The sequence below is a fragment of the Culicoides brevitarsis genome, chromosome 2 (genome assembly GCF_036172545.1).
Source record: "Culicoides brevitarsis isolate CSIRO-B50_1 chromosome 2, AGI_CSIRO_Cbre_v1, whole genome shotgun sequence".
Taxonomy (NCBI): Eukaryota; Metazoa; Arthropoda; class Insecta; order Diptera; family Ceratopogonidae; genus Culicoides; species Culicoides brevitarsis.
The window spans coordinates 8,656,423-8,679,236 of NC_087086.1; the positions used below are offsets into that span (position 1 = coordinate 8,656,423).

General features: G+C 26.2%; 1 protein-coding gene across 1 annotated transcript in view; it reads left to right on the top strand.

The window, feature by feature from the left end:
- The window catches only part of LOC134830577 (proton-coupled zinc antiporter SLC30A2-like), a 30,308-nt gene extending 12,261 nt beyond the window's left edge, over positions 1-18,047 (top strand). Inside the window, exons 3-7 of the mRNA XM_063844111.1 lie at positions 569-797; positions 6,515-6,694; positions 6,785-7,097; positions 15,970-16,117; positions 17,735-18,047. Of these exons, the coding sequence (XP_063700181.1) occupies positions 569-797; positions 6,515-6,694; positions 6,785-7,097; positions 15,970-16,117; positions 17,735-17,880 (1,016 nt within the window). The 3' untranslated portion in view covers positions 17,881-18,047. The remainder of the gene's footprint in view (positions 1-568; positions 798-6,514; positions 6,695-6,784; positions 7,098-15,969; positions 16,118-17,734) is intronic.
- Positions 18,048-22,814: the final 4,767 nt, after the last annotated feature.

The window sequence follows — 22,814 nt, forward strand, 5'->3', positions numbered from 1 at the left end:
ATAAAATTTAAATAAAAAAAATAAATAAATAAAAATAAAATTAATACATTTTATCGTTTCAATAATTTATTTAAAAAAAATAATTAATTTATTTTTTATTTAATAAAAAAATAATAATTGATTAAATAAAAAAAAAATAAATAATTAAAAATTAAATTATTTATTTATTTTTCTAAATTATTTTTTTTTCTTATTTTTTCGAGCAAAAAACATCAACTAATGGATTTTTCTTGAAAAAAAAAATCTATTCAAAATTTTTACACTTTCCCGGTTATGCAAATCTCGTTTCCATACCTTTTAACCTACCAAAATATTTATCATGCAGATCAATAACAATCACTTGACTTTTATGCCAAAAAAAAAATCCAACACAATGTTCAATGGTTCATCGTTCTCTCGTCGTTTTTATGCTAAAATATTCCATCAAAATCATTTTGTCACACAATCAGGCCCAAACACAGAGACACAATCCTTTCATAAATATCTCAAAATGTTTCATCAACGATGACCATCCGCAAAAATCTGATTTAATCTCTTTATTTTTTTGTTGTTCGCTTGGCACTTTCAGATCATTGTCACAACGGCGACAGGGCAAGCGGCATCGACAAGCGGGCACGGAAAAAACTCATCATCGCGAGTATTTTGTGCGTGATATTTATGATTGTGGAGATAATTGGAGGTGTTTTGTCAAATAGCTTGGCTATCGCTACGGATGCCGCACATTTATTAGCTGATCTGGCGGCTTTCATGATATCGCTCTTTGCCATATGGGTAGCTGCCAAGCCATCAACTAAGAGGTAAGGTTTTTAATTAAGTCGCTTTTTTGTTACTATTTTAGATTAAATTTTTGGAATTGTCTGGCAGTCGACAAATGACGACATTTAAATAAGAGATTCTGAAACCGATTTTTAGAAAAAAAAAATTATAATTTTAAAATTTTGTTTAAATTATAATTTTTTTTTCTTAAAATTTATAAAATTTATTTATTTATTTTTATTATTTTTTTTATTATTTAAAAATTTTTAATTTAAATTTATAATATTATTTTTTTATTTTTATTTTTTTTTTATATTTTTTTAATTTTATTTCTCAAAATTTTATTAAAATTATATTTTTTTTTCTTATTTTGAAACATTTTTTTTAATTATTAAAAAATATAAATTTAATGCTTTTAAGTAGCCTAATTTTTCCTAATGTATTACTGTAAATTTAAGGAAAAATTATTTAAAAATATTTTTTATATTTTTTTTTTACTTTTTGCCTAATTAAAATTTAATTTTGTTATTTTTTAAAATTTCGAAAAAAAATTTTGAAACCATAATTCAAACGAATTTTTTTTTAAATTAATTTTTATTTCAAATCCAAAAAAATTATTTTATTTTTTTAAAAATCAATAATTAAAAAAAAACGAGAATGAATTGCATTCGTGTATAAAACGAATGACTTGACCGCATTTCAATGTGTTCAATTCCATGATTTTTCATAAATTTTTCGAGTTTTCCCGAAGATATTTATCAATTTTCACTTTTCATGTTACTCGCGAGACTCCCTTGAACATTTTAAAATTTTGAAATTTTTCAAGATTTTCCGATTTTCCATGAATTTTCCGAGTTTTCCCGAAAATTTTCATCAATTTTCACTTTTCATGTTACTCGCGAGACTCCCTTGAACATTTTAAAATTTTGAAATTTTTCAAGATTTTCCGATTTTCCATGAATTTTCCGAGTTTTCCCGAAAATTTTCATCAATTTTCACTTTTCATGTTACTCACGAGACTCCCCTGAACATTTTAAAATTTTGAAATCTTTCAAGGTTTTCCGATTTTCCATGAATTTTCCGAGTTTTCCCGAAAATTTTCATCATTTTTCACTTTCCATGTTACTCGCGAGACTCCCCTGAACATTTTAAAATTTTGAAATTTTTCAAGATTTTCCGATTTTCCATGAATTTTCCGAGTTTTCCCGAAAATTTTCATCATTTTTCACTTTCCATGTTACTCGCGAGACTCCCCTGAACATTTTAAAATTTTGAAATTTTTCAAGATTTTCCGATTTTCCATGAATTTTCCGAGTTTTCCCGATTTTCAAATTTTCAATGTTAAAAAATTTTGAAAATTTTCAAGATTTTCCGAGTTTTCCCGAAGTTTTATCGAACTAATTTTCATCGACAACATTTTCCAACGGATTAACACTCATTTAAATTTTCAACGGATAATTTTTTTAAATATGCTGTCAAATTGTCAATTAAAAGAATTCGCCAAACCTGCTAATTCAAACAAAGTTATAGTGGCACACCACACAGACGGACGGACGGACGGACGGACGGACGACATTAAAAAAAAATTGAATGCGGTAATTTTTAATTAATTAATTATTTATTAATTATTTAATTTAATTTATATTTTAAAAAATATTTATTTCAAAAATTAAAAAAAAAATTCTATAAATTTAAATTCCAAAAATTATTTATTTAAATTTATTTATTTATTTTTTTTTATAAAAAATTTTAAAAATAAATTTTTTTTAAATGAACCAAAAAACCGGCAAATTAAACTCCTTATCAAAAATCCATCTTTATTTACATTTCAAGTGCATTTCTTTGTAACGTCGTTGAAGAATGGAAGAATGATGACGACTTACTTTGTTATTCATTCGCAATTCGTATACATTGGCAGTCTCACATCAATCTTCTTATGCGAGAAAATTTTCTTTTTTTCTTCGAGAAATGTCATTTATGTGCAAATTTCCAATGAAAATGCTTTCAAAAATATGCTCTCTCTTCAGTTTTATTACGAGATAAAGATACAAGTGCGCCACGGATGCGCATTTCGTCTTTCGGCAAAAAAAAAATCGTCGCAACGTGAACCGAACGTGTGTGTGACTATCAAAACAAAATATAAAATGAATAAAACACGTCTCAACCCTTTTATCCGATATTATGTTTGAAGGCATATTATCGTTAAATCTTTGATGTGTATCAGTCTTTCACTTTTTTTTTCTCGTTTTGTGCTGCCACATTTCGAATGGATTTTTGATAGAAAAATGAATGGATGGATGCGAAATGAAATGCGAGACTCACATATTTTTGTCACTTTGACTGTCGTCTCGAATGATTGAATTGTGTTGACGTTGCCAGCAAATGGAAATTCGAAATTTTTGTTTTTTTTTTTCGTTTTTCGAAGAATTTTGCGAGAGAAATGGAAGAAAAAGGGTTTATATGACCATAAAAAATTTTTGATGCGAGATTTATGATGATTTTGTCACATTTCTACGTGTTGTACGACATTTCCTGTTTTTCGCAGAATGATGAATCTTGATCATAAATTCGGATATTGTATCGAATGTTGAGATTTTTTTTACAATTTTCACGGTATTTGGTCTTGTTTGTTAGTTTAATGTGAAAAAGTGAAAGATTTGTGGGTTTTTTGACATTTTTTTTTAAATTTATATAAAATTAATATTTATTTAATTTTATTACAATTTAGGTAATTATTTATTTTATTTATTTATTTTTTTTTTCATAAAATAAAATTTTCATAAATAGTAAAAAAAAATATTTTAATTTAGATATTTTTTTAATTTTATTTAATATTTTAATTGATCTTTGAATTTTTCTAAAAAAAAAATATTTTTATTTATAATTTTAATTAACTTTATTTAATTTTTTAAATTGAATTATGAATATTTTTTCATTTTTAATCAGGATCAGAAAATTTTATTATTTTTTATGGATATTTTATTCCAAAAAATTATTTTATTTATTTGAATAATTTTTTAAAATTTATTTTAATTTAAATTAATAATTTTTTATTTTGTAATTTGATTTTTATTTTATTATTTTATTATGTCTGGTATAAAAACGCAAAGTGGTTGGATCAAGCTCAACACCCCTCAAATCGTTAGTTTAGGTCCCTACGAAGATAATTTGTTCAGGGGTTTTTGATTTTTTGTGTAAAACCACGGGGCAGGGATTTTTTGAAAATTTAGGTATATCTCAGCAAGGAGCTAGAATGACCTTTCTCACTAAATCTTGAATATCTCCCGATTTTTACACTACAAAATCAAAAGTTGATATACTGTTGGAAAGTAGAGACTCCAAGCTTTCCAACGCATATACTCATGTGGATGTAGCCTCGTGTTTTCTATCCGCCATGGGGTGAGAAAGTAGGAAAAAGATCAAAAACTTCGGTTTTTTAGTGATTTTAATATTAAATTACTTTTTTTTTTAATTTTTAAAATTAAAACTGAATGATTATTTTTTTTTTTTGAATTTTAATATTTTTGTTAAGATTTTTAACTCAAAGTGACAAATTTTTATCGAAAAAAAAAAATCCTGACAAAAAATATTTTATTTATTTTAATTAATTATTATTTAATTGAAAATAAATTTAATTCATTAAATTACAAATTTTATTAAAAATAAAAAATAGGTAATTTTTTTAAATTTTATTTTAAATTATTTGAATATTTTTATTTAAGATTAAATTTATTTTAATTTAATTTTAATAATTTTTTTTATTTAAAATTTTTAATTCATTCATTTTCGATTTTTATTATTTTAAAAAATTTCAGAATTACTCTTCTCTGCAAATTTATGTCATTTTACATTTTTTTTATTACAATTTCAAACCAAAATTGCTTATCTGGCAAAATAAATAATATCTGGTTAAACGCTGATCAATATTAAAAAATAATAAACGATTTATCACAAAACCTCAAAATAATTTCATGGAAAAAATAATCAAATAAATGTCTATTTTCATACAATAAATTTCCATTATATGTTTCATTTTATTGTGTGTCAGTAACAATGGTTTTGCTATTTTAGCCTTTTCCAACGCACACACAACAAAAGGAGGATATGACACCGATTATAATTGTTATTATTGTCATATTTGCCCATTATTATAGAGGCAGTCATGGCAAAATAATTTCTGTGACTGCATTTTCGTTAGAAAATTATATATTTGGAATTACTTGCGGTCCAACGTCAACTTGTATCCCCCGAAATTGCATGATAAATGCAAAAAACAAACATTTTCCATTGTAATTCAACTGCTTTTGTAATAGCGCACAAACACACAGATAGCATTACTTTGCAAAATTTTGCGAATTTCTAATGCATTTATGCAAAATTTGAGGCAATTGAAAACCGAGACGACGCAAATTCAACAATCTGCTGTCTATTTTCATTATGTTGGGTACAATTTTCGAAAATTTTCTGTGTGTGTGACAAGGCATGGTCATTCCGTAATGTGATCAGCGCCGTAGCTGCACCGAAATTGCAATGATAATAATAATAATTGTTGTTTGTGTGTTTGTGTCTCATAAATTATTTATGTTGCTGCGAAGTATTTAGTCGACGTTGTCAATGGATTTTGAAGTATGAGAAGAGATTTTCAAGTTTGCATTTTTATTTGAGGATTAATTTTAGATATTTTTCAATGATTTTTTGCAAATTTTCGAATGAGGAGTACAAAATTGTGAAATGAGGAGTACGAAAATGTAAATCTTTAAAAATTATTTCAAAAGCTTTGTATTTTTTACCGTTTATCCATCAAAATTGTCTAATTTAACAATTATGTACTCCTCAAAAAAAAATATTTTTTTTACATTTTCATACTCCTCAAAATTTTAAAGGATGTAATTTTTTTCAAAGAATTTTGAGGAGTATGAAAATGAGAATTTTTTTTTAAATTTTTTTGAGGTGTACATAAATGTTAAATTAATCATTTTTAATTAATAAATTTTCAAAATTACAAAGAATTTTAAATAATTTTTGAGAAATTTTATTTTTGAAGCAAAAAAAAAAAAAAAATTTAACAGCAAATTTGCCCCTACAAATTATATAAAATTTTACACTAAATATTTAAGAAATGCAATAAATTTTATTTTTTTTATTTTTTAAAAATTTATTAATTTTAATTTTTTAAAAGCTTAAAAAAAATTTAACCTCAAATCGACTTTTTTGTTTATAAAATTTTTAGATTTAAAATAATAAAGTGATTTTAAGTTATGAGGAGTACAAAAATGATAAATAAATAAAATTTCAAAATTTTTGATGGCTAAAAATTTTAACATAAATTTAGATCAAAATCGATTCAAAATACAATAGTTTCATTTAGAAAAAATAATATTCAAATCTTTTTTTATTATCAGGAAAAAAAATTGTTTTTAACCACTCATAGTAAAATTAACCTCAAACCAACTTTCAAATTTTCCTTTAAATTTTAACGTTAATTATTTCAATTGGCAAGTTTAATTTTTAGTAAAAAGTTGATAACGTTTTAAGAAAATATTTCATAAAAATCAAATTTTCAGTAAAAAATTTTAATTTTCTCGAAAATTGACTCGAAACTTTTTAATTAAATTTAACTGCTTATCCCTTTTTAAATTTTATTTAATTTCGTTCGTGGTTTCTTCATCTCTTAAAATTATGAAAATAATGAAGACGATGCCAAAAAAGACAACAAACGCAGCTTTTTATTAATAATTATAATTTCATCCACTCGCAGATTATCGTTCGGTTGGCACCGTGCTGAGGTAATTGGTGCTTTAGTGTCGGTCCTAACGATTTGGGTTGTCACTGCGATACTTGTCTATTTGGCGGTTTTGCGTGTGGTTAACCAAGACTTTGAATTGGAAGGTGCACCAATGTTAATTACATCGGCATTTGGTATTCTCGTTAATATTATGTAAGTATTTTCGAGTCAATTTAATTCAGTTAATGACTTAATTGAAAACGTGTGGAGACGCCTGATATTTAATTAATTTTTTTTTCGCAGCATGGGAATGACTTTGCATGGAGGCCACGGACATAGTCACGGAGGTATGTCACATGGGCATGCTCATGACGAACCAAATACGAGTCAAATTTCCTCAACAAGTGACGCCAAAAAGGCTCCGGCGCAGAATTTGAATGTACGGGCAGCTTTTATTCATGTTATAAGTGATTTCATGCAGAGCCTGGGAGTTTTTATTGCATCGCTGGTTCTTTATTTTAAGCCGGAATGGAGTTTAATTGACCCGATTTGTACTTTTGTCTTTTCAATTCTCGTGCTCGGAACGACAATTGCCATTATGAAGGATGCGCTTCTGGTAAGAACGAAAAATTTCATTAACACCTAAATAGCATGCAACAAAAAAAAAGAAAGAAATGAGAAAGAATTAAAGACCGGAGGCATCCAGTCATAAAAGTCTTAATAAAATTTTCTTATTGCCTTAATAATAAATAAAAAGTAAGAAGTAAGGTTGATGCAATTGACAAAAATGTTTCAAATTTCATTCAATTTTGTAAAATTATTTTTTTTTTTTAATTTTCATAAACATTTTTTTATTAAAATTATCATCTTCAGAATGACTTTTTATTCAGTTTCAAGCTTAAAATTGCTCAAAAATTGACTTGCAAAATTTATCACGATTTTAATTCAGCATGAGGAAGAATCGTGAAAAATTTTATTTGACTTGCAAAATTTTTCACGATTTTTATTCAGCATGAGGAAGAATCGTGAAAAATTTTATTTGTTCGAAAATTGAGAAAATATGAATGGAAATCATCTTCAGAATGACTTTTTATTCAGTTTCAAGCTTAAAATTGCCCAAAAATTGACTTGCAAAATTTATCACGATTTTAATTCAGCATGAGAAAGAATCATGAAAAATTTTATTTGTGAATGGAAATCATCTTCAGAATGACTTTTTATTCAGTTTCAATTTAAAATTGCCCAAAAATTGACTTGCAAAATTTATCACGATTTTATTCAGTGGAAGAATCGTGAAAAATTTTATTTGACTTGCAAAATTTTTCACGATTTTTATTCAGCATGAGGAAGAATCGTGAAAAATTTTATTTGTTCGAAAATTGAGAAAATATGAATGGAAATCATCTTCAGAATGACTTTTTATTCAGTTTCAAGCTTAAAATTGCTCAAAAATTGACTTGCAAAATTTATCACGATTTTAATTCAGCATGAGGAAGAATCGTGAAAAATTTTATTTGTTCGAAAATTGAGAAAATATGAATGGAAATCATCTTCAGAATGACTTTTTATTCAGTTTCAAGCTTAAAATTGCTCAAAAATTGACTTGCAAAATTTATCACGATTTTAAGTCAACCTGAGGAAGAATCGTGAAAAATTTTATTTGTTCGAAAATTGAGAAAATATGAATGGAAATCATCTTCAGAATGACTTTTTATTCAGTTTCAAGCTTAAAATTGCTCAAAAATTGACTTGCAAAATTTATCACGATTTTAATTCAGCATGAGGAAGAATCGTGAAAAATTTTATTTGACTTGCAAAATTTTTCACGATTTTTATTCAGCATGAGGAAAAATCGTGAAAAATTTTATTTGTTCGAAAATTGAGAAAATATGAATGGAAATCTTCTTCAGAATGACTTTTTATTCAGTTTCAAGCTTAAAATTGCCCAAAAATTGACTTGCAAAATTTATCACGATTTTAATTCAGCATGAGGAAGAATTGAAATTTTATTTGACTTGCAAAATTTTTCACGATTTTTATTCAGCATGAGGAAGAATCGTGAAAAATTTTATTTGTTCGAAAATTGAGAAAATATGAATGGAAATCTTCTTCAGAATGACTTTTTATTCAGTTTCAAGCTTAAAATTGCCCAAAAATTGACTTGCAAAATTTATCACGATTTTAATTCAGCATGAGGAAGAATCGTGAAAAATTTTATTTGACTTGCAAAATTTTTCACGATTTTTATTCAGCATGAGGAAGAATCGTGAAAAATTTTATTTGTTCGAAAATTGAGAAAATATGAATGGAAATCTTCTTCAGAATGACTTTTTATTCAGTTTCAAAATTGCTTAAAATTGCATCAATTTGACTTGCAAAATTTATCACGATTTTTATTCAGCATGAGGAAGAATCGTGAAAAATTTTATTTGTTCGAAAATTGAGAAAATATGAATGGAAATCTTCTTCAGAATGACTTTTTATTCAGTTTCAAGCTTAAAATTGCCCAAAAATTGACTTGCAAAATTTATCACGATTTTAATTCAGCATGAGGAAGAATCGTGAAAAATTTTATTTGTTCGAAAATTGAGAAAATATGAATGGAAATCATCTTCAGAATGACTTTTTATTCAGTTTCAAGCTTAAAATTGCTCAAAAATTGACTTGCAAAATTTTTCACGATTTTTATTCAGCATGAGGAAGAATCGTGAAAAATTTTATTTGTTCGAAAATTGAGAAAATATGAATGGAAATCTTCTTCAGAATGACTTTTTATTCAGTTTCAAGCTTAAAATTGCTCAAAAATTGACTTGCAAAATTTTTCACGATTTTAATTCAGCATGAGGAAGAATCGTGAAAAATTTTATTTGACTTGCAAAATTTTTCACGATTTTTATTCAGCATGAGGAAGAATCGTGAAAAATTTTATTTGTTCGAAAATTGAGAAAATATGAATGGAAATCTTCTTCAGAATGACTTTTTATTCAGTTTCAAGCTTAAAATTGCTCAAAAATTGACTTGCAAAATTTATCACGATTTTAATTCAGCATGAGGAAGAATCGTGAAAAATTTTATTTGTTCAGCAAAATTTGAAATCTTCTTCAGCATGATTGAAGAATCGTGAAAATTTTTATTTGTTCGAAAATTGAGAAAATATGAATGGAAATCTTCTTCAGAATGACTTTTTATTCAGTTTCAAGCTTAAAATTGCTCAAAAATTGACTTGCAAAATTTATCACGATTTTTATTCAGCATGAGGAAGAATCGTGAAAAATTTTATTTGTTCGAAAATTGAGAAAATATGAATGGAAATCTTCTTCAGAATGACTTTTTATTCAGTTTCAAGCTTAAAATTGCTCAAAAATTGACTTGCAAAATTTATCACGATTTTAATTCAGCATGAGGAAGAATCGTGAAAAATTTTATTTGACTTGCAAAATTTTTCACGATTTTTATTCAGCATGAGGAAGAATCGTGAAAAATTTTATTTGTTCGAAAATTGAGAAAATATGAATGGAAATCTTCTTCAGAATGACTTTTTATTCAGTTTCAAGCTTAAAATTGCCCAAAAATTGACTTGCAAAATTTATCACGATTTTAATTCAGCATGAGGAAGAATCGTGAAAAATTTTATTTGACTTGCAAAATTTTTCACGATTTTTATTCAGCATGAGGAAGAATCGTGAAAAATTTTATTTGTTCGAAAATTGAGAAAATATGAATGGAAATCTTCTTCAGAATGACTTTTTATTCAGTTTCAAGCTTAAAATTGCCCAAAAATTGACTTGCAAAATTTTTCACGATTTTTATTCAGCATGAGGAAGAATCGTGAAAAATTTTATTTGTTCGAAAATTGAGAAAATATGAATGGAAATCTTCTTCAGAATGACTTTTTATTCAGTTTCAAGCTTAAAATTGCTCAAAAATTGACTTGCAAAATATTTTTCACGATTTTTATTCAGCATGAGGAAGAATCGTGAAAAATTTTATTTGTTCGAAAATTGAGAAAATATGAATGGAAATCTTCTTCAGAATGACTTTTTATTCAGTTTCAAGCTTAAAATTGCTCAAAAATTGACTTGCAAAATTTATCACGATTTTAATTCAGCATGAGGAAGAATCGTGAAAAATTTTATTTGTTCGAAAATTGAGAAAATATGAATGGAAATCTTCTTCAGAATGACTTTTTATTCAGTTTCAAGCTTAAAATTGCTCAAAAATTGACTTGCAAAATTTATCACGATTTTAATTCAGCATGAGGAAGAATCGTGAAAAATTTTATTTGTTCGAAAATTGAGAAAATATGAATGGAAATCTTCTTCAGAATGACTTTTTATTCAGTTTCAAGCTTAAAATTGCTCAAAAATTGACTTGCAAAATTTATCACGATTTTAATTCAGCATGAGGAAAACGATTTTTATTCAGCATGAATCGTGAAAATTTTATTTGTTCGAAAATTGAGAAAATATGAATGGAAATCTTCTTCAGAATGACTTTTTATTCAGTTTCAAGCTTAAAATTGCTCAAAAATTGACTTGCAAAATTTATCACGATTTTAATTCAGCATGAGGAAGAATCGTGAAAAATTTTATTTGTTCGAAAATTGAGAAAATATGAATGGAAATCTTCTTCAGAATGACTTTTTATTCAGTTTCAAGCTTAAAATTGCTCAAAAATTGACTTGCAAAATTTTTCACGATTTTTATTCAGCATGAGGAAGAATCGTGAAAAATTTTATTTGTTGAGAAAATATGAATGGAAATCTCTTCAGAAATTCAGTTTCAAGAGAAAAATTTATCACGATTTTTATTCAGAAGGAAAAATCGAAAATTGAGAAAATATGAATGGAAATCTTCTTCAGAATGACTTTTTATTCAGTTTCAAGCTTAAAATTGCTCAAAAATTGACTTGCAAAATTTATCACGATTTTTATTCAGCATGAGGAAGAATCGTGAAAAATTTTATTTGACTTGCAAAATTTTTCACGATTTTTATTCAGCATGAGGAAGAATCGTGAAAAATTTTATTTGTTCGAAAATTGAGAAAATATGAATGGAAATCTTCTTCAGAATGACTTTTTATTCAGTTTCAAGCTTAAAATTGCTCAAAAATTGACTTGCAAAATTTATCACGATTTTAATTCAGCATGAGGAAGAATCGTGAAAAATTTTATTTGTTCGAAAATTGAGAAAATATGAATGGAAATCTTCTTCAGAATGACTTTTTATTCAGTTTCAAGCTTAAAATTGCTCAAAAATTGACTTGCAAAATTTATCACGATTTTAATTCAGCATGAGGAAGAATCGTGAAAAATTTTATTTGTTCGAAAATTGAGAAAATATGAATGGAAATCATCTTCAGAATGACTTTTTATTCAGTTTCAAGCTTAAAATTGCCCAAAAATTGACTTGCAAAATTTATCACGATTTTTATTCAGCATGAGGAAGAATCGTGAAAAATTTTATTTGTTCGAAAATTGAGAAAATATGAATGGAAATCTTCTTCAGAATGACTTTTTATTCAGTTTCAAGCTTAAAATTGCTTTGACTTGCAAAATTTATCACGATTTTAATTCAGCATGAGATGAGGAAGAATCGTGAAAAATTTTATTTGTTCGAAAATTGAGAAAATATGAATGGAAATCTTCTTCAGAATGACTTTTTATTCAGTTTCAAGCTTAAAATTGCTCAAAAATTGACTTGCAAAATTTATCACGATTTTAATTCAGCATGAGGAAGAATCGTGAAAAATTTTATTTGTTCGAAAATTGAGAAAATATGAATGGAAATCATCTTCAGAATGACTTTTTATTCAGTTTCAAGCTTAAAATTGCTCAAAAATTGACTTGCAAAATTTATCACGATTTTAATTCAGCATGAGGAAGAATCGTGAAAAATTTTATTTGGAAATCTTCTTCAGAATGACTTTTTATTCAGTTTCAAGCTTAAAATTGCAAAATTGAGAAAATATTTGACTTGCAAAATTTATCACGATTTTAATTCAGCATGAGGAAGAATCGTGAAAAATTTTATTTTACTTGCAAAATTTATTCAGCATGAGGAAGAATCGTGAAAAATTTTATTTGTTCGAAAATTGAGAAAATATGAATGGAAATCATCTTCAGAATGACTTTTTATTCAGTTTCAAGCTTAAAATTGCTTGACTTGCAAATTTTAATTCAGCATGAGACTTGCAAAATTTTATTTGACTTGCATTTTTCACGATTTTTATTCAGCATGAGGAAGAATCGTGAAAAATTTTATTTGTTCGAAAATTGAGAAAATATGAATGGAAATCTTCTTCAGAATGACTTTTTATTCAGTTTCAAGCTTATAATTGCCCAAAAATTGACTTGCAAAATTTATCACGATTTTAATTCAGCATGAGGAAGAATCGTGAAAATTTTTATTTGACTTGCAAAATTTATCACGATTTTAATTCAGCTTGAGGAAGAAGATATTTATAAAATTTATTATTTTATGAAAATTAATTAAATTAAATTAGAAATTTTGTGACACGAAACATTTTTCCCAATTGCATCAACCTAAAACTATAAAGAAAAGTGCAATAAAATTAAGAAGGGCTCTCATACTTTGCAACTGTTCTCAGTCTGTGTGTTGGTCCAGCAGCAAAACTTTCTTTTACTTTTTTTTTTGAACAAGTACAGAAATAATATTTTTAGTAAACTCCAATAAAATACGCAGAGAAGATACTTAACGCGCTCATTTTTCCATGTCTCATTTTTTGCCGTGCAAAACTTTTTTCAAATATCTTCTTATTCTTCGCTGCTGGTCCGAGTTTTTTTGTAAGTGCAAAAAGTTTCTCATTTCCGTTCGTCTTCTTTCTTACAGAAACAATTTTATAACGTTTTCATTTTATATTCATTGATTTTTCAAATAAAACCGAATAAAAGTAAATTAAAGTTTCCAAGTTAAAACAATGCCAGCAAAAAAAAGTGCAAAGAATTAAAGTTTTAAATTCATCTTCGGTGTCGTCTTTTCTCATAATTTATATTGATTTTGTGTCGTGAAATTATTTCAACGCACAGAGAAGACGACGAAAAACCACAAAATTAAATGCATCGGGGCAGGCAATTTTATTACAAAATTATTAAATATAACGAATGGAGAGAAAACGGGAAAATTTATGAAGAGCCATTCCATTTTGGTTTGCTGTGTTTCCATTTTCTCTCTCTCATCATGCAACAAAATGCACCGCAGCACGTTCCGTTTGTGCGAAGAAGAAACCAAAGCAAAAAAAAAGTACTTTTTTGTAATAATTAAAATAAATTAAATTATTTTGTTCGTGATACTGCAAGTTGCATGGGAAAAAGTTACAGTGTGAATGTTCAACAAGAATTTTCATAAATTAATATTAATGTTCGAGGAATTTTTGTTCGTCTTGTAATTATTATTAGTTTGATGTTATTTACTATTTGAGTGTTTCAACGAGTTGAGTAGCAATCGGGGTAGCAACGTGCATAAAATGCCAACCACAAAAAAGTTCAATTTTGTTGAGTTGCGGCGATTTTTGAAGAGAAACAAAAAGTTGAGTAATTTTATCAAGAAAAGTGGTTGAAATTTTTTTTAAAATTGAAGGAAATTTTAATTAATTTTGATGGTTTTTTGTGCAGAATTTTATTTTTTTGTACCAAAAATTATTATTTTCTTGAATTTTTTTTAGATAAAATTTTTAATAAAAATTAGATTTATTTAAGATTTTTAAACAGTTAAATAAATTAAATAATAAATTTTAAAAATTTATTAAAAATAATTTTGGCAACCCTAATTTTAAATTAATTAAAGCTAAAAGATTATTTTTATTAAAATATATTTTTTTTTATAAATTAAATTAATTAATTTAAAAATTATAAAAAATTGAAATTTTATTAGAACATGGTATCAGGAATGCTAATAAAAGCAAAATTATTTATAAATAAATTTATTTATAAAAGAAAATGAAATTTTAAAAATATTTTTTAATAAATTTTTCAAATCTATTTTTAAAATTTTATTTATATTTTTATTAAAATTCAGTTTATATAAAATAAAATTTATTTCAAAGTTAAAATTTTTTCAAGATTTTTTAAGCAATAAAAATAAAAATAATTTATGAAAAAAAATTTTTGAAAAAAAATTGGCAACCCTGGATGGCAACCTGAAAATTGAATGAATCGATTATTTTTGTTAAAATAAATTTTTTTATTAATAAATTAAATTAATTTAAAAAAAATTAATTAAAATATATAATTTCAAAAAAATTATTAAAATTTAAAATGTCAATAAAATTAATTAATTTAATTTAATTTAATTTAATTAATTAAAAAAATAAAAAAAAAATAATTTTATCAAAGCAAATACATGCAGCCAATAGAATTTTTTTATAAATTAATTTATTGAATTTTTTTAAATTTTTTCTTAAACGAAAATATTTTTTTTTCAATATTTTTTTTATCTAAATTTATTAAGTTTATTAAAAATTTTATTTTAATAAAAATATTAATATTTTTTTTTACAAAATCTTAAAAAAAAATTTAAACACTTAGAAATTAAATATTTTTAAAATTTAATAAAAAATCAGATCAGATTATTTTTTAAAGCGCCATCTATATGAGATCTTTTGAAAATTTTCATATTTTGAAAAAAAAATCAAACTGATTTCGAAATTGACAAAAATGTTTCAAAAACATGAAAATATCAAATAAAATTTTCGTCTAACAAAGAAAAACTATAAAGTCATCCGTTGCAAAGTTGCCGCACCCTCATTTATTTTTAACAACAAAATAATTTACCTCTCTGTATTCAAGAGTAGAACAACAAAAAATATAAAATAAATTTCTCAGGTTACTTTTTAAACGAATGCATTACTTTCTGCACATGGAAACACTTAACAACCAAACTGCAGACTGAACAAAAAAGAAAAAAAAATCCTTCGTTTTCTCGAAGAGACTTTTTCTCTCATCTATCTCGAAAATGTAATTTGTATTCGTTTCCCATTTCACCAAACCACTCTTCTCGTATTTAATGCATAACTTTTACGTATTTTGGGATGCCAGAAGTGTTGCATGTCTTCTACCTCGTGTGTGTGTTTGTATTTTCCCTCCATTAATTTTAATGACGTTTTCGTTGATTCTTAATGCATTTCTGCTAAACATGCATACATGAGCATCAAATTCCCTTAAGATTTTGCACATATTGCATTACAACACATTTTGAATATAATATGAAGGTATAACCAAAAATATACAAAATTATTTTAAGTGCAAGTGAGTTGTCGCTGCAATTTTATTTTCTTACCTGAAAAAGGTGTTTTCTCTGTGAAAACTGACATTTTAATGAAAAAGAAGAATACTTGAAGGAATTTTTGTACAAATCAAAGGAATAGTCACGTATAAAAAGAGACCCTCCTTTTTTCATTTCTTTCTTATTTTTTTTTTCTTTTTGCTTTAATTTACCTTTCTGACAAATTTTGTACACATTTCTCTGCAGGTACTAATGGAAGGTGTACCGAAATTCCTCGATTACACAGACGTCATGCAAACGTTCTTGCAAATACCAGGTGTTGTACGTGTACATAATTTACGAATATGGGCATTAAGTATTAATAAAATTGCACTAGCTGCACATTTGGCTGTAGGTACGTATTTTACATGATTTTCATTCTCATCTATGTGTGACGCGTTGCTACTGCTGTTACGAGGATTGTCACATATCACTCGAAATTTGATGACATGGTGAACTGAAAAGGGATGAATTTAAGTCACGTGGTTGAATTTAAAAAAAATTAAAATTTATTAACTTAACCACGCAAGGGCGGATCCAGGGGGGGGGGGGGGCGGCGAGGCATTCGCCCCCCCGTAATAGCCTAAGCTCCCATACAAATGTCAAAAATATGAGAAAAAAATTATGAAAATTTTGGATTTTGTATGAAATCGCCCCCCCGTAAATTTGCTCTTGGATCCGCCACTGTAACCACGTGACTGAAAATTCAAAATGTTAAAAAAAAAATTCAAATTTTAATTGAAAATTGAATAATTTTTCACGTGGTTTAATAAATTACATTCAAAAATTAAATTATGAGGTCACGTGGTTTGAATTGTTAAAATATGAATTGAATATAATACATTTTATTAAATTTTAAGTCACGTGGTTCAATTTTCAAAACTTATTTAAAATTTAGTTTTTTTTAAATTTTTTTAACAAATGAAAATTTAAATTCAATTGAATGTTTTTCAAATTTTGTGTCACGTGGTTAAGCTTGTCCAATTCAAGCTAATTTATTAATTTAAATACGTTTTTCTCACTTAAATAAAAAATGTTATACTAAAACTACGAGTTTTAAATTTAATTAAACCACGTGGTTTCAAAAGAATTATTATTTAAATTGATTCATTTGCTTTGTAAGGTCACGTGGTTTAAGAAGGCTCAGTTTGAGGTATTAAAAATACATTTAAAATATTTTCGATTTTTTTAACAATTTAAAAGCATATTATTAACCACGTGATTTAAAATTTGAAAAAATAAAAAAAAAACTTCAAATTGTATCAAATCAAACCAGTGTGATATTTTTAACCACGTGGTTTAATTAATTTAGAAGTCAAATAAAACACGTGAGTTAAAATAGTTTAAATATAAGTTTTTTTCAACATAAAATTTTCAAATAATTGGTCACGTGGTTTAACAAATGGAATTTTAAAAAAATCATTTCACATTGAAACTTTTCAAAATATGTGAATAATATAACCACGTGGTCAATTCAAACAATAATTTTATTTTTTATTATTTCAATTATTTTTTTTTTATTTTCAATTCAAGTAAAGTTTTTAATTTTTCATTAAAATCGATCTTCTAAAAATGTTGATCGATCTACCAAAATTAGGTTTAAAAAACTAACCTCAAAAAAATAAAACTAACCTCAAAAAAACTAAATTCATCCCTTTTCACTCCACGAAGCCCAAAAAGGCAAAGAACAAACGTTGCGAATGATGCAATATCGATTTTTTCCCTGTTCCACAAATTTACCATCACGTTGCCATAGCATAAGTATACAACATGAATATCGAGCAGGAGGACGTCTATCCTAAATATTTAATGAACTTTTTTGCAGTTAATTTTTCATCTCACCTGATTCAACTTTTCAATGCATTATTTTTAAGGTTGGAAGGCAAATTGTTATTTATACAGCGAAAAATTCTGCAAAAATTATTTTTCCGGGAAATTTAATTTTTTTCTATTGTTTTACATTTTTTTTCAGAGCCAAACGCAAACACGGAACAAATTCTCAAGGAAGCAACGAGACAGGTTCATAAAAAATTCAACTTTTACGAGTCAACTCTTCAAATCGAAGAATTTTCGCAAGAAATGGAGGATTGTAATCAGTGTTTAAATCCTAATGAGTGAAAAAAAAATTTTTTTTAAAGTAACTTTTTTAGATTTTTTTTTTAAATTTCATTTTAAAATGTAAAATTATTTTTTTACATCTTCTTTGTTTACTGAATGTACGAAAAATTGTGTACGTTAATTACGTAGGTTAATTAAATTAAAATAAAATGCACTTTGTAATTGAATTGATAAACTTTTTTGTTCCAACAGTCGAGACGCATGACAAGACGGAAAAAACTCTTTAATGGCATAAAAAATGCATTGTTTTGTGTTCTCTTTGAATGTTTATTCTATTTTTCCTTCACTGTGGATAAAAAATCATGAAATCTTCAGAGATAATGGAAACTTTTTTCCTCTGTTATTTCTCTTTTGTTTTATGGATCGTGCATTCAAAAGAAAAGTTAATGTTACGATCGTTGTTGTTGTTTTTCTTGTTTCTTTCCCGTACGAGCCGACTCCGCAATAATGCATATAAACATGGTGCACAATAGAAAAACAATAAATTTTACATGATAATAGCTGCAATAGTTTTGAAACATAGTTTAAAAGGATTTCATACTTTACCTTTGCCTTTGGAAAATACGTCCCATAATGGCACGAGATAGAGAAACAGAGAGAGAGAGCGGCAAGCAACATCACATCATCATCATCAACAACAAACTTTCAATTCGTTTTGTCTAACAATATTATGGTAAAGTTTCTCGGTACATTTTCCTGTTGTTCTCTTTTGTTTTGGTGCGTTGCTTTTAGGAGATTAACGTTTTATCCTGTGTGAAAAAATATGTCTGTTAATTCAGTTTTTTTGTTTCGTGACATTTATTTTAAAAATTTCAAAAAAAAGTAAATAAAATAAAAAAAATAAATAATTTTTAACCTTTTTTAAGAATTAAAAGTTTAAATTGTAAATTAATAAATAATATTAAAAAATTTATTAATTATTTTATAAAAATATTAAATAATTTATTTACTTCTTATATATTTTTCTGCTTATCTATTATCATCAATTAAAAAAATATTTTTGATGAATATGTAAATTTTTAAGATTTAAAAAGAAAATATTTTCTTCAGATTTTTTTTTAATAATAATAATTTTTTATTAAATTTTAATAATTTAATTATTTTAAATTTTTTTATTAAAAAATTTTAGTTTAGTTATTATATTTTTTTTAAATAATTTTATTTTTACCAAATTTATTTATTATTTTATTTTTTTTATTATTTAATTTTTTTTTTTTATTAAATTATTTTATTAACAATACTATGTCAAAGGAATTTTTTTTCAGTTTCAATTTTTTAGCAGTTTTGAGTTATTAAATGATTTAAAATGATAAATTAGAGCCCTCTGACAAATTTTTATCCATTTGGAGCAAGATTTGACAAAAATCGCTTTGACACAGTTTTTTTGCTCTTGATTTAGTTTTCAAAACAAAACTATGTCAAAGGAAAAATTTTTTTTCAGTTTAAATTTTTTGGCAGTTTTGAGTTATAAAATGATTAAAAATGATAAATTAGAGCCTTCTGACAAATTTCTATCCATTTGGAGCAAGATTTGACAAAAATCGCTTTGACACAGTTTTTGACACAGTTTTTTTGCTCTTGATTTAGTTTTCAAAACAAAACTATGTCAAAGGAAAAATTTTTTTTCAGTTTAAATTTTTTGGCAGTTTTGAGTTATAAAATGATTAAAAATGATAAATTAGAGCCTTCTGACAAATTTCTATCCATTTGGAGCAAGATTTGACAAAAATCGCTTTGACACAGTTTTTGACACAGTTTTTTTGCTCTTGATTTAGTTTTCAAAACAAAACTATGTCAAAAAAAATTTTTTTTCAGAAAATGATTGAAAATTTATAGAGCCCTCTGACAAATTTCAATCCATTTGGAGCAAGATTTGACAAAAATCGCTTTGACACAGTTTTTTTGCTCTTGATTTAGTTTTCAAAACAAAACTATGTCAAAGGAAAAATTTTTTTTTCAGTTTAAATTTTTTGGCAGTTTTGAGTTATAAAATGATTAAAAATGATAAATTAGAGCCCTCTGACAAATTTCTATCCATTTGGAGCAAGATTTGACAAAAATCGCTTTGACACAGTTTTTGACAACAAAAAAGGAAAAATTTTTTTTCAGTTTCATTTTTTGAGTTTTGAGTTATAAAATGATTATTTTTATCCATTTGGAGCAAGCTCTTGATTTAGTTTTCAAAACAAAACTATGTCAAAGGAAAAATTTTTTTTCAGTTTCAATTTTTTAGCAGTTTTGAGTTGTAAAATGATTAAAAATGATAAATTAGAGCCCTCTGACAAATTTCTATCCATTTGGAGCAAGATTTGACAAAAATCGCTTTGACACAGTTTTTGACACAGTTTTTTTGCTCTTGATTTAGTTTTCAAAACAAAACTATGTCAAATGAAAAATTTTTTTTCATAAAGTTAATAGAGGATAAATTTTTATCCATTTGCAAATTTTTTTTTTTCAGTTTCAATTTTTTGGCAGTTGAGTTATAAAATGTAAAATTTTTTTTTATCCATTTGGAGCACACAGTTTTTTTTTTTTTGAAAAAAAAATGCAGTTTGAGTTGTAAAATGACATAAATTAGAGCCTTCTGACAAATTTTTATCCATTTGGAGCAAGATTTGACAAAAATCGCTTTGACACAGTTTTTTTGCTCGTGATTTAGTTTTCAAAACAAAACTATGTCAAAGGAAAAATTTTTTTTTCAGTTTCAATTTTTTGGCAGTTTTGAGTTATAAAATGATTAAAAATGATAAATTAGAGCCCTCTGACAAATTTCTATCCATTTGGAGCAAGATTTGACAAAAATCGCTTTGACACAGTTTTTGACACAGTTTTTTTGCTCTTGATTTAGTTTTCAAAACAAAACTATGTCAAAGGAAAAATTTTTTTTCAGTTTAAATTTTTTGGCAGTTTTGAGTTATAAAATGATTAAAAATGATAAATTAGAGCCCTCTGACAAATTTCTATCCATTTGGAGCAAGATTTGACAAAAATCGCTTTGACACAGTTTTTGACACAGTTTTTTTGCTCTTGATTTAGTTTTCAAAACAAAACTATGTCAAAGGAAAAATTTTTTTTCAGTTTCAATTTTTTGGCAGTTTTGAGTTATAAAATGATTAAAAATGATAAATTAGAGCCCTCTGACAAATTTCTATCCATTTGGAGCAAGATTTGACAAAAATCGCTTTGACACAGTTTTTGACACAGTTTTTTTGCTCTTGATTTAGTTTTCAAAACAAAACTATGTCAAAGGAAAAATTTTTTTTCAGTTTCAATTTTTTGGCAGTTTTGAGTTATAAAATGATTAAAAATGATAAATTAGAGCCCTCTGACAAATTTTATCCATTTGGAGCAAGATTTGACAAAAATCGCACAGTTTTTGACACAGTTTTTTTGCTCTTGATTTAGTTTTCAAAACAAAACTATGTCAAAGGAAAAATTTTTTTTCAGTTTAAATTTTTTGGCAGTTTTGAGTTATAAAATGATTAAAAATGATAAATTAGAGCCCTCTGACAAATTTCTATCCATTTGGAGCAAGATTTGACAAAAATCGCTTTGACACAGTTTTTGACACAGTTTTTTGCTCTTGATTTAGTTTTTAAAACAAAACTATGTCAAAGGAAAAATTTTTTTTCAGTTTCAATTTTTTGGCAGTTTTGAGTTATAAAATGATTAAAAATGATAAATTAGAGCCCTCTGACAAATTTCTATCCATTTGGAGCAAGATTTGACAAAAATCGCTTTGACACAGTTTTTGACACAGTTTTTTTGCTCTTGATTTAGTTTTCAAAACAAAACTATGTCAAAGGAAAAATTTTTTTTCAGTTTCAATTTTTTGGCAGTTTTGAGTTATAAAATGATTAAAAATGATAAATTAGAGCCTTCTGACAAATTTCTATCCATTTGGAGAAAAATTTGGCAAAAATTCGACTAAAAAAATTTCTTCTACAAAAATGCATCCAAGTCCCTTCGACGAGTTTGAAAATTTTTTATCAACATAATTTTATCATAGAACTCACCGTAACAAGCACAAGTTCAAATCATATGCACACGATGTTTATTCCATTTATCGCATTATACACCCGGTTATGTAAATGTTGTTGATGATTATCTAAACACTAAAATGCTATAAAGTTAATAGAGGATGCAAATGATTTTGCATCGGAAGCAGGTCCTTAAATCGCCGCCCAATGTCTCTAATTGCCCATTAAGCGACGCGCCACGTCTCTGTCGCTGATTGCAATATAATCACATCAATGAATCGAGTCTATTAGGTTCATTGCAACGTTAATCGGGGGTCGAGCTTTCATTCACAGAAATCACTCTTTAGCGGTTTTTGTCCGACTGAATAATTTATTTGTCGTAATTTACGCGAATTTGCGTCTGATTTCCATTTGCGTGCAATTAAAATGCATTTATTTGTCTTTTTTTGCTGCTGCCCGAGCCTCACAGAAGAGAAATGAGCAACGAAAAAAAATTGTTAGCTCATTATTTTAATTGAACATTAAAAGCAACCACTGCGCGTTGGTCATGTGAGAATAAAATTTGCTGCGGAAAATGTTATCCGGCGATGAATAGACGGCAAGACAGCGCTCGAGAGTGAGTGCAAACTTGTTTATGCCATCAGTAATGGTGCTTGTTTGTGGTTTTGTGAGATGCACTTTTGAAACGAGTGCTGATTTATTTTGATTATTTTTTTTTCTCTGTGTGCGGCACAAAAGTTGCAAAAGGGCTGCACTCGAAACACATCAACATTAATCATTGTATTTGGATGTAAAGTAGATGTAATTTATATCGTGATAATCAGGCAGCAGCAGCAACTCAACCTGAGATGTAAAACATGTGGCGGGATGCAGTAACCGACTCGAAAAAAAAAGATTGCCTCTCGAAAAAATAAATTGGAAGTCGTTATGCACGAAAAATTTTGCTTTTAAGCT